Genomic DNA, 18013 nt, shown 5'->3' with positions numbered 1-18013 from the left:
TGCAGCCGATTTTGCCTGAATTTACCTGCAGGAGCGCAAAACTGCTCAAATTACGGTTAGTTAATGTGGCGTATAATTACACCGAGTTAAGTTTAAAAACCGGATGTATGCTTTCCTGCACTGAATTATTGTTACACCGAAGCTTTGTTGTTGCAGGGAAAACAAGCTTCGTTTTATGAAGGAAAAGGTCTTTGAAGCCCGAAAGTGGATGGCAGGAAAATAAGCTTTAATTTAAGATATGATTTTATTTGCATAACCTGTAAAATTAAACAGGTGAAAATCGTGTAGGTGAATTACTAAACTCAAAGTGAGGTCTCATTTTAATGGCCTACGGCTGCAAATTGAATAGGCAATAAATATTAAATTACGTCCACACAGGGGCGAATATTAAAGTAAATAATTACTATGTGTAGCAAGGTATCAGGAAAACAATCAACATTAAAAACAAATCCTGAAATTTAGGGCAGGCCCGGGACTCATTAACCGCGTTTCAGTTTTAACCAGGAATTTTATATATTTCATTTTAATTAAATGGAGGCCAACTCCGACTGAAATGTGTACTGGGACCTGACATAAACGAATCTTCCATTAACTAATAGCAATGAATTAGTGCTTTCGTCGTGGGAGCCCAAAAAGTCAAAGATAATTTGCTAATTAATTTATTTTTATTAGTCTGAAAAAGTTCGCATCCTTTCATTTACACAGCGCTTCCATAGGGAATGTAGTTAATAAAAATGTGCAACTCTTTGATGTGCAAGTTTAGTTCGCTGTTTTCATTAGAGATTGTAGGAAAAGGCACTGAAAAATGATTATTTGAACAAAGAGGAATTTAATTTCACCTCAGTATTCCTCCGACTGTAAAAGTCTTGGAAATTTGAAATTGCTGAAAAACCTACTGAAACACTTTTTGCCCAATGAACTAAATTTCCATACGTCACTTCCATTCGGCATAGCTTTACCGCTTAAATTTATATTAAATTCTACGAAAACTTTTCTCTAAAAGCTTACTTCCGGATTAATTTTCCTTTATTGCTGTGCACAGAATAATAATAGATAAATAGAGTAACTGAATAGAATTTAGATTGGGAAAGTTCAGTTAAAATCGGGATTGCGCTTTAAATTCTTGAAGACATTTTAAGGTTTGGCTTGTGTACGAGGGAGGGAAACGAGGAATAGCAATGTAAGAAATTTCCCGACTTCTCGATAAAAGTTTTCTGCATTTCAGTGAAAAATGGTGGTATCGGGAAATACGAGAAAATATTTTAAAAAAAGTCCCTTCTCGCAACCTAAAATGCATCACCTTAATAATGGGGGAAAATATTCTAGATAAGTAACAAAAACATCAGAAAGCAAAGGAAATGCACAGAATTTTGAGTAACTCGAATTAGAGAAAACACATCGTCCTCCCTAATTCGAAACCAACTTAGGTAGAAAATTAGTCTTGATTTCTGAATTTTGCTCATTTTCGAGTCAACAGTTAGAAAAAATTATTAATTTATTGGATCTTGCGTTACGAGCAATAAAATTATTACGAAAAATCTCGAATTTTGAGTAATCTGGGGAAAGTTGAAAAGAAAAGAATTTCCAAAATTTATGGAAGAGAAAAAATTTTGAAGGAAATATAATTTAATGCAGAAAAATGTTTTCTAATTAGATCCAACAAATATGTAAAAACTCCCCAGAAATTTGCAGTATGGCAAAAATTATTATTAAATCGTCTCCCCTTTTCCAACCCTCAGTGAGGAAATAATGAATATTTCCTCTATTTGACGAATAAAAACTAACTGAATTACCTACAAAATTCAGTACTAATGCATTTTTGAGACCAGCTAACGTGTCAATGGTCTATTAACCATCCAACAAATTGCTCTCCAATCTCAATATTTCTCGTCTATTTTTAACTAAATTACTGCATAATGGACGCCCCTTCTGCTTCGAAATGTGTCTTGAATTCTCCCATTATGGAATTCTAATTTAGACAACACTCTAATCAATACGAAGTCAATTTCCCGGAATCGGCTTAGCACCTATTTAGTTACAAGAAATCAATCTGGAGCATCCAACTTTGGAATTAAACTTTAAAATGACATTTCAGTGGGTCCTCAATGCAACAGTTTTACTAGTCAATTAAATTTTACTCTCAATTACTGGTGACTGAAGACACATAATAGTCCAGAATAGATACTTCAGTACCGAATAAGTGCGAGAAGTGATTCGTTTCCGCACTAAAGTGGAAAGGTGTACCTTTCTAGCTCAGTTTTACGTGCAGAAAAGCATTCATACTTTCCTCCACATAAGCAGAAAAACTAATTTATAAATTTCTTTCAGAGTATTTGCTGCATGATGACCCCAGACCAAACCTAACCCAACAGTTGAAGCTACCCAACACCACAATGTTTTTGGATCCGGACTTCCTCAACTCTTCGGACTATCTTATGGACACCGACGACAATGGTTCGTCAGTGGACTCCACGATCATAAGACCATGGGAATATTACCAAAACGAGACCATGGGACCGCCCTACCTCAATATAACCTGTGAGATGCCCATCTCCTACGCGGTACCATTGTACGGATACCTGATGCCCATACTCCTCGTGATTACCATGGTGGCCAATACTCTTATAGTGGTGGTGCTTTCGAGGAGACACATGCGGACTCCCACCAATGTAGTGCTTATGGCTATGGCCCTTTGTGACTTATTTACTCTGTTGATACCTGCGCCGTGGCTGATTTACATGTACACATTTGGGAACCACTATAAACCCTTGAACCCGGTGTCGTTGTGTCATACTTGGAGCCTCATGCACGAGGTAAGGCCTGGAAATAGAATAGAAAAATCAATTACTTTCATCATTACAATTCAGTTAGAAGGTGTCGGCATAAATTACGGGCTATTTACTGTCTCATCCTCGTTTCTGCAAAGAAAATAGATAGCCTTGAGGAAGATCATAATATAGGTCCAAACGTCGATAATTTACCAATTCTAAGGCTGTTTGAATTTTCTACTATACCCAATACAACGTCACTGGACAACTTGATAAAGGCGTGAAATTTCACATATTAAAAATAGCGAAAAATTAGTATTTTATTTAACTAGCACGAATACGTGCTGCTTACGGATATGACGTATGCACACGAGCCGCAGGCGAGTGCATCAATTGGAGGAATTTTGTATATTTCAAATCAAGGACGGACTGGACAGGGTGAGTAGATGGCGATAACCACCGGGGCCAAAAAGTGATTGGGGGCTAAATGGTTTTTCCTCCTGCTAGAAAAATGATATTTACGACACCATGAGGTATGCTTAAATTAAAAAATATAATTACATGCATATTGGATATACGCGTGAGTGGGGCTAACAGGTGATTCTGACACAGGAAATCCACCCTTCAAGACTCATTTAAGTAATTACTTTTCTCGCGTTCCTTATGGAACTTTCTTAGAAAACTTTTGGTTTTCAAGGAATATTTAGGGACCTCCATGATTTTTATGCTCCCTATTACTACGTTGAGAATGTTTGGTTAGGGCTCTTAGTTTCTTGAGAATATTTGGAATTGCACTTGTTTTAGAGATAAGTATCAAGCCGGCTGCATCCAAGAAGAATTAAATTTTTATTTTCAGCTGACGAAGAAATAATTTTACATATTGTAGCAGTTTTAAACACGTAACCCATTGTAAGTACTCGTAAAGCAACGCTCGTCGAGACACATAATCTTATCAAAGTTTTACGAGATATTTAGTGTGATGTTGGATTTTTACTATATCTAGTTATTAGGAATTGTTCGCAAGGGGAAATTATTAATATAAAAATATAAAAAAATGTATTAAATTAAAAAATATTAATTGCCCTCGGACAAGGAAAACATCAAAGTTTTTTACGAGGCTTCCAATCAAATGTTCCACTTTTGAGGTCATTGAGTGTGACTTCCGTTCTTCCAATTAAGATTATGCTGGGCCCCATAACAGCAATTTCACCTGTTTATAATTCTTATATTTTTATAAATATTTTGTAAATATCATAAATTTTGTCTTCCCTACTCCGGCTCTGTTGTTTTTCACTCGAAGAATTGCGTAGGGGAAAAACAGAAATGTCTTTTTTTAAGGTTCCTACTTATCGATATTTATGGATGATGAATATAAAACTCTCTCTCACAGAATGACCCTTTATCCATTGTGATACTAAAGTGACACAAGATTTTATACTCGAAAAATGAAAAATTGCTGTTCCAATACTCTTTTAACATGACACATTCCAAAGTTGTCCATTGCAAATAAGCTTTCCAATTTTATCGGAATTTTATTGCCTCTGAAAAGATTGCGCATCAACTTTTAAGTGCTTGGAAACTCTGCCAATAATATTCCTCAAAGAAATAGCATCCCCTCATTTCCTCTATCTCCACGGAAGTAAATAACTGTCTTACATATCTATGTAAAATACCAATATATGAGTATCAAATAAGTATGTCTTATAGGAAATTTGAAGCATAAGGAAGTAAATTCGAACCTGCGAATGCGAGGGAAGTTTCCTAATGCGAATCTAGAATTATAGGATTACAAGAAAATGTGAATGTGTCTGGATCTGGGGAAGATAAAATTGACTGTAGTAGTGATGGAATTTATAATGAAGAAAAATAGCCGTATATTTAACTACAAACTACAAAGTTGCAACGAACTGTTTGCTCTCTGAATTTCAAAGGACTTTTAATTCTTAGAAAAATGTAACACCATCAAGAATTTCCATGACAAGAGCAATTTTATTTACGACCTGCCTTGAGACTCCGACTTCGCTATTTGCATTTTGCTTTAAAATCTATGAAACGTTAAATATGGTTCTCATTTTATCTCTCGACATTAAACTAAGCTTGCTAAAAACTTCCATTTTCGTGTTTTCGTTTTACTAGGATCATTTTCTGAACCGTGAATATTTACTCAATGATTTCCTGTTGAAAACGAGATATTTTCGAGAGAGGTACTGTAGAAAATTATACGGGATTTATTAAGGAAGTACCTGCTTAGTTTAAATTAACTGAATAATAAAAATAAACATTATGTCCTGCTTTATTGCTCTTAAATATTCAGAGCACAAAGTATACAGCGTTTAGAAATTACTGCGAAACATTACAAAGGAACCAAATTAAACTGGAATCTCACGAATCATCCTAAAAATTCGCCTAGATTTAAAATTCCTAAACGGCAAAAATAACATAAATGTAAACATAAAAGGCCAGGCCTGAAAAATTAAAAAGTAAAAAAACGAAGAATGAGATATTGAAAAATAAAAAGTAATATACGCAGTGACGTGGGAGAAACTCGGTAGACACCTAAAAGCTGTTCAAAACTAATAATTTATAAAAAATTTACAATTATGAATTTAATGAAAAGATCATATCTAACAATTCTTAATCGTTCTTATTACTTTTGTTTTCCAATCCATTTGTTTCGCCTCTGCGTTGAGCTTTTTCAGTTTATTATCACTACTTTGGGGTTTAGAGGGTTTGAAAGGTGTAAGATGAGAGTGTAAAAAGTAGTTTACACAACTGGTTAGAAAGTTTCTTATCACACTTGGGTGATTAGCGCTCTCACCTGCGGCTTGCGCGCAGGAGCAACTTCCTGCGCGCAAGCCGATGGATAACCTTCTTCACTTGTTACATAATAGATACAATATTATTAACTTTTGTGCTGAAATTTCCAAAATCACAGTTTGTATAATGAAAATAGCTCTTACCCAAGCAGCAGTTGTGGCGTAAGAAATGTGTAACAATGAGGAGCAATTTATTATTTTTGTGGAGAAAATAAATAGTACGAAGTGTTTTGTTTTCTTATGCATTTCTGATGCGTGATTAGGAAGGCAATATATTTTTTCTTCTTGTTTCCTTTTCCTTTTTTTATTGAATTATTTCTTAATTAATAAATATTTTTCCTTTTTTGAAAAACGTAGCTTGGAGACTGTGTAAGGTATTGCGGGGAATCCTAAACTTTTATGCGTTAATAAAAGAGTAATTTTGAAATAAAAACCTTTTTCGAATATTTTTCATTTCGTGGTTTGAAAATTTTCTGCAATCTCGATGATCCTAAATACAATCATCTTTTCATTAAATAGATCCAAACGGGTTTGAGGCCAATTAAAAAATTCTTGAAGATGAAGTAATAAAGACAGGATTCGATGACAGTCTGTGTGTTTTGGAGCAACTAATATTCACTCATTATCTAGAGCATGAGGTAAGTTAACCTTTCCAAAGAAGAACTCCGACTAATTATAAAGTCTAATTTTAGTCAATATCAACACAAACATGGATAAATTCAAAAATCTTAATTAAAAGACGGAGACGAATATAAAGATGAAAAAACAAACATAGAATTAATGACAGAGTTACAATTATTTTTAGACTTACTTAGAGTATTCTCTAAAGTGTTCCTAATTTTATATGAAAAGGGAATTTGCAAGTAAATCTGCTTTGCGGTTATTCCATCTACTGTTTGCTTTCATAATTTACTTCCCCGGAAACGCTAAAAATTCTAACTGTGACACCTTTATCTTCGTCATAATTTTAGTAATTAATTTCAATTCATACTTTTCAGTGATTCATCTTTGACAGAATATCAGCCAAAGTGGTGTAAATAAAAAGCCAATTTTTAACGTCATTTTCAGTTATCATGTTTGTGTGTTTTTATGCCTGCCAATAGAGCTAAAACTCCATTTTGTTGTAAACTTCGAGCATCCAGCGAAGGTAAATATGAATATTGAACTCGATGGAATGAATGGCAGTGTATAATCTATCGGCTGTTTCCATTACCTGATAGATCACGTCCATTTTTTAATTTTTGACGTCTCTAGCTGATCAAATCAATAATTTTACCTTTTAGGGAAAAAACTGAAATTCAAATTGCATTTTCTCTTGTAGAACGATGCACCTACTGCATAAACATTGTTTATGTAGTAATAGGGCTCTAACAAAGCCACCATGTTTCAGTGATGATACAATTGCATTTCTAAGAAAATGTGGCAGAATGGAAGAACGTATTAATGGAGAAATGGAAAAAGTTTCTTCAAAGACAAGCTTTCGAGGGACAAAAAAGCATTTTTCACGCAAGCACATTTTCCGGGCTAAAACATTTATTCGATTTTTGAAAAATCATTCGACTAGATTTTTAATTTATGTTTTTTATTTTTTTTTTTACATTGAGTTATATTAAGTTATTATTTTATATTAAGTTCCCTCTTTCCCAACTTTATGGTCTTTTTTGTATTAAGGCATGATTTTATTATGGAAGGTGTTATACGGCACTTCTATCGCACTAACCATCTGAATAATGACTAGCTGTTAGAAATTTCGATAATGACCAGAAGTTCTACCATTCGTTCTCACCACACATTTACATCCACGAATGTAAAACAATTTCCCAACAGAAATATTTCCGTTAAAGCCCCCTAAGTGTTTTTTAATTGCTCCCATGGCACGCTAATAGTTTTACCCTAGATCCATTTTTCTATTTAAATAATTAATTACAGCAGTTATCAAACTGGAGCATTATTAATTGCAAAGAGGCTTTATATCGTCGCAGTTTCAGATTACAATCAAGACGTGTTGAAGTCAAAGCTACTAAGAAGCTCTGGCGGTTCGAAGTTAAACGTTGAACGTTGGCTCTAAGTACATAAGTTGTTTACTGTTCAGCGATTAGACTCTGAACTCTAGAAAATTGTTGTTGGCTCTCGTGTTTGCCGTCTAGCTCTATAGCAAACCAGAAATGGAATTACCCACGTATACATAAAAGGAAAATAGGATAAAAGCATCATGTTTATTCATTTTCTAAATGTATAAGTTGCTTGGGCAAGTCGGAAGTGGGGTCGCGAAGGAATGCTATAAATATGGGCGAGATTCAAAGCAGTAAACGCAGAAAGGAAGAAGTCATGCCTACATGTGAGGGAATAGGCTTTGCCCAGACTACGGAAATCAGCATAAAAAATGGTAATTGCTTACAAAAATAGTCGAAACCGCACATTTTCGGGTCATCTTTGAGCATAACAAAAAAGATTGTGAAAGTCCGTTTTTCCTAGAATAATTGACAAATCCGCATTTTGAAAAAACTCGTAAGGCCATACAGGATAAGGAAAAATGCCATGCAAAATTGTTTAAAAAATAACAATTTTTACGTTTTTAGAGCAGCGCTTAACGGCATTTTGGAAAATCTTGCCGTGTCAGTGTTTTATGAGGTAAGAAAAATTAAATATACAAGTACGAGTGTAAAACATTTTCCCTCACCTTGTATAACATAGAAGAGATATTTCTCTTGACGCTTTAGGAGATGGTTTAGAAACATTAGTATTTAACCTCAACGTAATAATATACTGCGTGACAAAGAAAGGTAAACACCCATTAAAGATAATTTTATTTTGATAATTTTTTTTGTACGTGTTTAGTACCACATACTTATTCAATGATTGCATTTTCAGCAAGATCAGAGGAAGAACTTCATTTTTTTTTTCAATAGTGTGTTGAGCATCGACGGTTCCTTATACACTCATTGATACGCCTGGACTCGGATCTAATAAGATTGTCAATGTCTTCTTGAGGTATCTCATTCCAGGCAATCTGAACTTCATGAGTAAGGGCTGCTAAAGTCTGTGAAGGGTGCTGTAAGTTCAACAGTCTGCGGCCAATCATGTCCCAGACATGTTCAATAGGAGACAGATCTGGCGATCGAGGTGGCCAGGGTAAACGGTTGATTTGATGTTGATCCATGAACGTTATTGTTTGCCTAGCAGCATGAGGTCTAGCATTGTCTTGCTGGAAAATAGCGTTCGGGATAGTTCGAAAATATGGAATCACATATAGCTCCAACACTTCTTGGATATGGCGTTGGGCAGTCATGTTGCCTCTAATGAAAACTAGGGATGACCTGCTACCATATGCGATAGCACCCCATACCATAACGCCTACAGTACGGTGGACATGACGCTTTCTGTCAAATTGTGGATCTCGCCTTTCACCCCGTCGCCTTCTCACCCTTGCCCGACCGTCGTTCATCCCCAGACAGAAGCGGGATTCATCACTAAAGATCACCTGAGTCCATTCTTGGTCCCACTGAATCCTCTCTCTACACCATTGTTAGCGGTTAGATCGATGTTCGCGAGTGAGAGGCAGCACCCAATGCGGACGATAGGACAAAAGGCCAAAACTTCGTATTCGGCGATATACTGTACGCATACCAACCCTATTCCCATGTTCTTCAAACCACTGATTTGCAATAGCTCGACTGCTGCTAAATCGGTCTCTAAGAGCCAAAAGTCGCAATCGACGATCTTCGCGCTCTGTGGTTCCTCTGAGTCGCCCAGTGCCTCTGGCTCTATGCCCACGGCCTTCCTGAATCCACGCCTGGTAACATCGCACTGTGGTTCCTAAGGATCTGTTAGTTCTCTTAGACACTTCTCTGACCGACAGACCTGCTTCGCGCAACCCAACAATCCGCCCCCTCTCAAAGTCACTAAGCTGACGGATCTGTTCAATTCTACGCACTCTCGGCATAATGAGTAAAAATTATGACCGATTGCAACACAGTTCACAAAAGTTGCGATGCAAATGTGAACAAAAATGTTTAAACAAAATTTTATTTTTTTAAGGAACGACCCATGGAAACTAAAAAAAAATTAACAGATAAACTTGAAATTTTGATCATTTCTTTCTTTTTTTAAGATAAGTCAACATGCAAAAAATTATCAAAATAAAATGGTTTTTAATGGTTGTTTACCTTTCTTTGTCACGTAGTATATGATACTTCTAAACCACTTCATTATCAAGGTATAACGCAAAACTCATAAAATTTTGACGGTTATAGAAAAAAAATTGAATACAATAACTTCATATTTTTATCCGTCATTGAGGGTTTAAATCAACTGTGCAATATCCAACTTTTCTCCGCTTAACTCGCGCATTATTCCCGAACTTCCGAAAGTTTCCAATTCGTTTTGATTATCCCCATATTAAACTGGCTCTGATAAATATTGGAAAAAAGTTTTATATTGCTCACTATTGAAGAGATTTATCGTGCTTACCAACATTTTTCACCCCAACTATAACTTAGAATTAATGCCAAAATAGTTGGTCCTAGAAGTAAAGGTCAGAGGACCGTTTTTCAAACTTCAAGACATTTTGACTTTTATTCTTTTAAGGTCATTAAATCCTCATCCCAGCAGAAACGGCTGTATTAGTTGTGTGGGCCGTTCATTCGACAATAGCTAATTTATTGAGGAATCTGGGATTTCAAATAACAACACTTGTAAAATGAATCGGAATTGCGATAAAAACGGAGAAGCATCGATAAAAAACCCTCAAACTAATCCTACACATTTTTGTTCGTCTCGTCTGGGCCTTAACAAGAACCGTTCCGCCCAATTTGAGAAAAGTTTAAAAGGCAGTAGCTTTTTTCCACTGGAATTGGCCTTTCCACAAATTTCTCTCCTGATGGATATTGAATTTTATTCGCCTTTTGGGAGAGGCACATCGTAAGTCGTGAGCGATTAGGTGGGAAAAATATCATCGAAGCCTGTACTTACTTAAAGGTTTTGCCACCTTAAAACGTTCAGAAATAAGGGTGACAATACATATTATGAGAAGTGTGATTACATCTTATGAGGAATTGCTTACTACTCGTGTGACCACATGAGCGATGGAAATACTTTTAAGTTAAAAGACAATAAACTTCTCTGAATATCGGACTCCCTTTTATTGCCTATAAATTACTAAAAGGTTTCGATATGATATGGTCTCGACCCTCCCCCTTATTCAACCTCCTGGTTTTTTTCCAGAAAAATAGTATTTCATTTATTTTTTCAGCACCTTCCCAACCTCTTCCACACTGCAAGCATCTGGTTGACGTTGGTACTGGCAGTACAACGATACATTTATGTGTGCCACGCCCCAGTAGCCCGAAGGTTCTGCACCATGCCCAACGTGTACAAATGCGTAGGGTACACGATGTGCGCTTCCGCCCTGCACCAGGTGCCCCGAATGTTCGAGAGTGATTATAGTTTGGTAAGTAGTCTTCATATATTTTCCATGTTGCAGTTTATCCCAAAAATATTAATTATCAAAACAGAGATTTTAAAATGTGAAAATGAAATGTGGCGATAATCCTTCTCAACAGCGTTAAAAGAATGAAATACACTTGGACTCGATCAGAAGTTTTGTGTTGGATCAATCGCAAATCTGCGGAAAAAAACGGAATTTAATCCTTTGTTAAAACATTCCAAGAATTAAAAATTGCATAAGAACAATGCTGAAAATTAAAAAGTTAATTTCGAAAGAGAGGAAACTAGTGAAGTGCTTTTAATTGAATGCTGGAGTGGGGTCGCTGCGAGAGGTTTTTCTATTTTGGTGTTTTGGTTGCCTGGAAGCTTTTGCTTGTTCGCCTTTGTTTAGGAAGTTGGACTAAGGTGGAGAAAACGAGAGTATATTGACTAAGTGTTATCTGCTTTTAATTAAAATTTCGTTTGTCGAAGTTGAAGAACAAAGGAATTAATTTACTTTCAGCAGAACAGGGTTTAAGGAATATTTTTACAGAATTATATCGGAGAAAATTAAAAGGAATAAGTGGCTCTCTTTAACTATTCGTTATAGTTAAAACCAAACAATTGCAGAGTTATAGAATTTTGAGGAAGACTTTGTAAACAAAATTGCCTTCGAGGTAATTATTCCATAAAATTCAAATTGGAATATAGATAACAATATTGAATAATTCTCAAAGTCAATTTAATTTTAACGGACTAAAAAGGTTGCCTGCGGCTCTAGCAGTCACCTTGTTAAGGGACAAAAAGCTTTGTTGGTTGAAAAACTGCACTAAGATAATTTAATTTGAGTTGAAAGGCAGTGTGCCTAGTTTCTTATTTTTTAATAAACTGAGAACGATATAAATCTTGTACTCAAAAAAATTAGTACATAATAATGCCTGGAAGGAAGAGGCGATGAATACCATTCCCCTAGAAATTTGAATCTTTTAAAATTATTAAAAAAACAATTTAAAATATACGAAATTGCCTATGCTTCACCTGATTTAGTTTATTGTCTGTAGGAGGAATGAACAAATTTACTTAGAAAGAAGGTTTTACTTTTTGTTTCCAAATTCCAAGCCTTCATCGGTCTAAACAGAGAAGCACCATCTAAGCTGTATAGAATCTAAAATTTTAAACCTCTGATCTATTTATTTAAATAAAAGAAACCATAAAACCATCTTTTTTACTTATATCGAAGATCGCTTTCGCGTCAAATAAGTTTTCGCAAACTTGTAGCAGATTGCTGTAAAAGGCAATAAAATCGATTTAGTTCAGATGAATATCTCATGATAAACATTTTTGGTGTATTACTTGCTAAAATTGTAATTTGTTTTTCAAAATATGTCAAAATAAACTCTACCGTAAAATTCTATTCTATTCTATACTTTAAAAAGCTCATTTTAAGTACAAATTGGTGATTAAAGTACACTTAGGTACAATGAGACGTTTAATCGCGGTAGGTGAGGCATTGAAGGAATTAACTCCTCCATTCATGATCCTAACGTAAGGTCCAGATCTGGAAACCACCGGCAATGTTTCCAATATTGAATGACGCAACTAAATTAAATCAGACCCCGAAGCCCTTCGATCGTCGGAAAGGAAATTTCTGCCCGATCTTAATTGAAACCAAACAACCGATTTAGCAGCAATTATGATTTTTCCGAGAAACTGTTTAATCAACTTTTGATTCCCAATTTGCCGATACCAACAACTTAATAGGCTCTGGAGACTTTTTCAAAGCGCCATTTAGCAAGGACGAGTTTAACAAGGTTTTGTACTTTCATTTACTTACAAAAAGTTGCTCAGCGAATTGCAAGAAAATAAAGCAAAATTATTCATGAACTTCCTATTGCGAATGTGCAGCGGGCGAGTAACTATGAATTTTAGATAGAATCTGGAAAACTCCATTAAAGTTGCCAGTTTAAAAGAAACAAACTTTTATTATGCACACCCCAGCAGTTGAAACAAAATGACTAGATGTGTCCACTCCAGCTACTTTTCAAAATAACCCTTTCACCGCTGTACTTTCAGCTCCATAAAGCCTTTAGACAATGGAAGCCAATTAAAGCTGCAATTGAGAATGGTGAAATCAATTTCGAGTCTGTAATTCTATTATTCACTTATTAAGTAACATCTATTATAGGAATCCAATTCGTCCTATCACATGAGGCATATTTCCATTAGAAGTTCTCTATAGGTTCGCAGATCCACAGCATTTGCAGTTAAAGGAATATTTTATAGAATTATACCGGAAAAAATTAAATGGAATAATCGGCTCTTTTAAGTTACTCTTTATTGGATGTGCAGAGGAAGTTGTGCGGTTTCCGAGTTGTAGAATTATTAATACGGCTTCATAAACTAAATTGCCATCAAGCTGATTATTCTGAACAATCCTACTGGAAATGTGGAGAGTAATATTGAATTAAAACACTCCAATTTTATAAGATTTGAAAAGTGCCGCTTGCGACTCCAGAAGTGAGCTTCTTAAGGAACGAAAAGATTTTCTGGTTGAGAATCTGCACTAAGATAATTTAATTTAGATTAAGAAGCACTGCGTCTCTTTTTGCATTTTTAAGTATTCCATCTGCGATACAAACCTTGTACCCAATATAATTACCATATAACATTGCTTGGGATGGAAAGATGATGATAACGACTACCATTCACCCAGGTATTTGGATGTGTTAAAATTACTAAAAAAAACTATTTTAGACATAGGAATGACACTGAAATTCTTGCATCTCACCTGATTTAACTGTGTCGTTCTGATATTTCCTGAGGGAGGAATTAGCACATTTGCCTCAACAACGGAATGTATGACTTGCTTCAAAACTCCTAGCCTTCATCACTTCAAGTAATAAAGCCATTTATTTTTTATGGCTTTACTTATTTATTTATAATATATATTAAAATCTATAATACTTAACCTGCAATGTATATTTAAATTCAGATTAAATTATAGTAATAATGATAGTCCTTTCACGTTTGAAACTGCATTGAAATATAATAGATGACATGACCTGAAACCTTAAATATCCCTGCTGGAAATTGATGCGACACTACTGTTAATATGAAAACTACTCACTCTAATTGTTCTACATACGGGGTATCATATCAATAATAATAAATCTGTTTACCTTTGCGTTTGCATTAAATTCCGATGGGACACTCGCAATTATGTAAAAAACTGCGTATACAAGGTAGTTAAGTCGAAAAGGGTTTAAGACAATTACTGAAGACAAAACACATCACACGAAACAAACTATAGTGATACACACTCCAGCACTTGAAATAGAATCACTAGACGCGTCCACTCCAACTAGTTTTCGAAGTAACCCTTCCACCACTATAGCTTTAACCCTATAAAGTGTTCACACAATGGGAGTCAATTAAAGCTTGAATTGAGAATGGCGAATTCAATTCGCGCAGAGCTTTCGCATCCGTAAGTCTATTATACACCTATTATACAACATCTATTATACAAACCCAATTCACCCTATCACAGGAGGCATATTCCCGTTAAAAGTTCTCTATAGGTCGTAACGCCGCAGTATTTGAATGCTCTTGCATAATGCATTTTTGGATTGGAGCTATCACGAAAATCCGTTATTTTATAAAAGTTTGATGTGAACAACATTAATAACGTTATTTGTATGGGAAGCTACAGGTGAGTTCACCTGTTTTAAAGCTTTTTAACTAGATAAACATTCAATAATCCTATTTTCCGCTATTGAGAACCCTTTTCGATCGCAATGCACATATCTGATAAAACTGTTCAAAAAATGCATAAAAAACTACTGCATAAAATTTAAAGAGCTTGAAAGCATTAGAAATGAGAATTCGATGACCTTTAAAATGAGGTATCTCTTGACCCCTAATCCCATTTAAGATTTAAAGAGGACATCTTACCCTTCCAAGGGGTTGGAAGTGGCAACGTTGAAAATATGCGCAAAAGATTTTCCCCTCGAAATAAAAATCGACGGGTCCCAGCAATTTTTTTCTGTAGGCGATAAATATGAGAAATCGTCCCTGTTTCGTTTTCTTTGGTCCAATCTGTATATATAAATGTATGATAAGCCTCATTACTACTCCTTATATACTTAAAAAAAAAAACCTAAATGACAGTATACATAAGGGAGAATTAGTAACTTCCATTTCAAACTTGAAACTGAATTGAGCCAATATATGCGAGCTCGAAATTTAAATGAAGAGTTTAATTGGGAAACGAGCGGTTTGGAAATTTTGTTTCGCACGGGGTCAAACGTTGTTTGCTAAAGTGTTTTCATATGCAGAATGGGAAACATGTATGGTAACGTGTATGGTTTTGACAAGCCAAAGTTTCCGATTTGAAGCCGTAAAGTTGAATGAAACACCGAAAAGTTTCGAGACTGTTAATCGTGCATAAACCACAAACATCAAGGGTTTTTGATTTTGATATTCAAAGAAGAGGATAAATTATTATAATATTATTTTACAGCGATGGGAGTGAAAAAGTCTAAAAAATGGTTTATTTTAATAATTAGACTAATTTTAATGAAAAAATCCCACTTTCAAATCTGCATAAAATTATATTTTTCATGGAAACCCGACCAAATCTAAGAATATTAATATTCGTTTGTGTGAAAACTCCCCTAATGCAAATATACACTAAATCCATCTGCAACATTTCACTAAAATCGTGTAAAAAATTATAAATTGGCAGCCCAATATGAATTTCCTTTACACTCGGTAAATAATGTACATGTGAATGACAATTTAACCGATTTGGAGCTGATGGAAACAAGACTCAATCAGGGCAGAACCGAAATAAAAATAGGGCTGAAATTAGAGACCATACTCTCTTTAATTTTCTTACCAATTTCCTTCAATTCTTCTTTTTCAACTTATGAAAATCAGGTTACATAGTTCAATTTATAAAATTTGAGCTGTATAACCTTACTTAGTGCAAAACTAAACCAAATCCATGATTGAAATTTTGACGACTTTGGTTTTTTTAATTTCTCAAAATTTCCCCCCTTTTTTTTAACTCAATAAAATAACTTAAATGAGGAAAATTAACTAATTTCAAGATCGAAAATGATATATAAATAGATCTAAACCAAATCAAAACTCGGACAAACTGCAATTTTAGTCTCTTTCATTTTTATGCCATTTTCGTTTTTTTCTACTCATTAAAATCACATGAATAAACAACTTTTTTATTACCATAACTGCCTCAAATTTTAGTAATTTGAAATTCATGGAGAAACGGGGCCAAATCAGTGGAAAACTAAAGCATAACGGGGACTAAAATGAGACTGACCGTGGTGCCTTTTCCGTCCGCACTGGCCTATGTCGATGTTCTTTTTTCAACCCATCATTTTAAATGGATTATTTTATCTCTTTCATTAACGTGGCAAATTTAACAAAAATTTATGGAAAGTGGGACAAACCCTGTGCAAAACCAAATCAATCTCCATTCTGGATGGATTTGATGAGTTTTTCTACACACGTAGCACTGATTCACCATAATTGGCACTTATATTTGCTTGAACAGAAGATTTATTTCCTGCGAGAAAAATAGTTTAAATTTGGAATTTATAGCGTTTACGCATAAGTAAGTACGATGAATGGGAGGTAAGCAGTACAGTTGAAAAATGTAAATTTGCAAGAAAATTTGCTTTGAGGTTATTTTATTGATTACAATTTAAATTTAATTTAAAAAATATAATAAAATTAATTAAACAATTAATAATTAGAGACAGATAAAGCCACTGATTTAGAAAAAAAATATTTATACTGCACGAGTTGTTTTAGTTAAGCTGTATTGCAGTGATAAGGGCAGAGTTTTCGAAAATGATTACCACCTGATATATTTCCCTTCCATTCGCGGTAGTTCTAAAATTATATTTCCCCAATAAACTCAGAAACAGCACTTAATCAAGCACGAACAACTGTCTCAAAACTTCCAAGCTATATTAATTCCCGGTGGAGATGAATGGCCTGCAACCATAATCTGTCGTACAGCTTCAACTCGTGAGCTGTAAATCCCATTGGCCGATATCCAAAGTAATCAGCACCAGAAAATTAATTAACAAAATGCTTCATTATTTTCCCATGTATTGAACTTTAAATTCATTTCAAATAAACAGACACAAAGGGGGAACAATATTGTGAAATCGGATAGGCAATACAACGAGCGAAATTAATTTCATTTTTCCCTTTCCCATTTAACTGTAAATTTATTCATTTCAACAGTTTAATAATAGAACAAATACTGCAATTTACGAATATCAAGGAGATCTGATTTGAACGACAAATTTAACTCTACTTCGTAATAATCAGTTTAACCAACTACATGAATTTCAATTATTAGTTAAGTTTAATTATTGGCCGGTCCTCTATTAATCCCTAGTAATTATATCTAACCCGACCATTTACCAAACTAGAAATCCTCAGAACTATTAAGCCATCTGCATTTTACAGAAGTTTGTGTAATTGGTGAGATATCGCTGCAGATAATCTTTGTCCAATTATTGTCTATTTGGACATTAATTTGCAGGATAACTGCGCCTAGTTAAGTTTATTGCCTGTTTACGTAAATATCAATGTCCCAGGCTTTCTAGGAGAATTCCAATTTTTTTCCAATTAAATTTTTTTGTCAAGCGCAATATTGCATCACGCGGAGCAGTCAACAATTACAAACTTCCATAGAGAAAAATAATTGGCCTCCAGTTGCTGGTAATTGAAATAAAGTATGAAGTTGACTCTTGTCTGGAATAAAGCAGTCGCGGAATTCTGGTTGTGATTAGAATTGTTCTAACGCTAATAGAGAATTGTTAGCAGAAAAGTGCAGGTTGATAGGACTTTTCTTTACAAAAAGGCGAAAGGAAAATCTGTCACTTGCGTGAACCACCCTGTATAGGTACTACATAAGTTGGATATTCCAATAAGAAATAAGTTATGTATATGAAAACAAGACCA

The 18013-nt window shown here is 34.7% G+C and overlaps 1 protein-coding gene across 5 annotated transcripts in view; it reads left to right on the top strand.

Annotated features, from left to right (window-relative positions):
• Window positions 1-18013, top strand: part of SPR (Sex peptide receptor) — an 84516-nt gene that overhangs the window by 49400 nt on the left and 17103 nt on the right. For all 5 annotated transcript variants that reach the window (XM_066400172.1, XM_066400169.1, XM_066400170.1 and 2 more), the window contains 2 exons: window positions 2329-2813; window positions 10836-11033. In XM_066400172.1, coding sequence (XP_066256269.1) covers window positions 2394-2813; window positions 10836-11033 — 618 coding nt within the window. In that variant the 5' untranslated portion in view covers window positions 2329-2393. The remainder of the gene's footprint in view (window positions 1-2328; window positions 2814-10835; window positions 11034-18013) is intronic.

This window comes from Euwallacea similis, chromosome 20 (assembly GCF_039881205.1).
Source record: "Euwallacea similis isolate ESF13 chromosome 20, ESF131.1, whole genome shotgun sequence".
In the NCBI taxonomy this organism is placed as follows: Eukaryota; Metazoa; Arthropoda; class Insecta; order Coleoptera; family Curculionidae; genus Euwallacea; species Euwallacea similis.
This window is presented reverse-complemented; position numbering and strand designations above follow the sequence as displayed.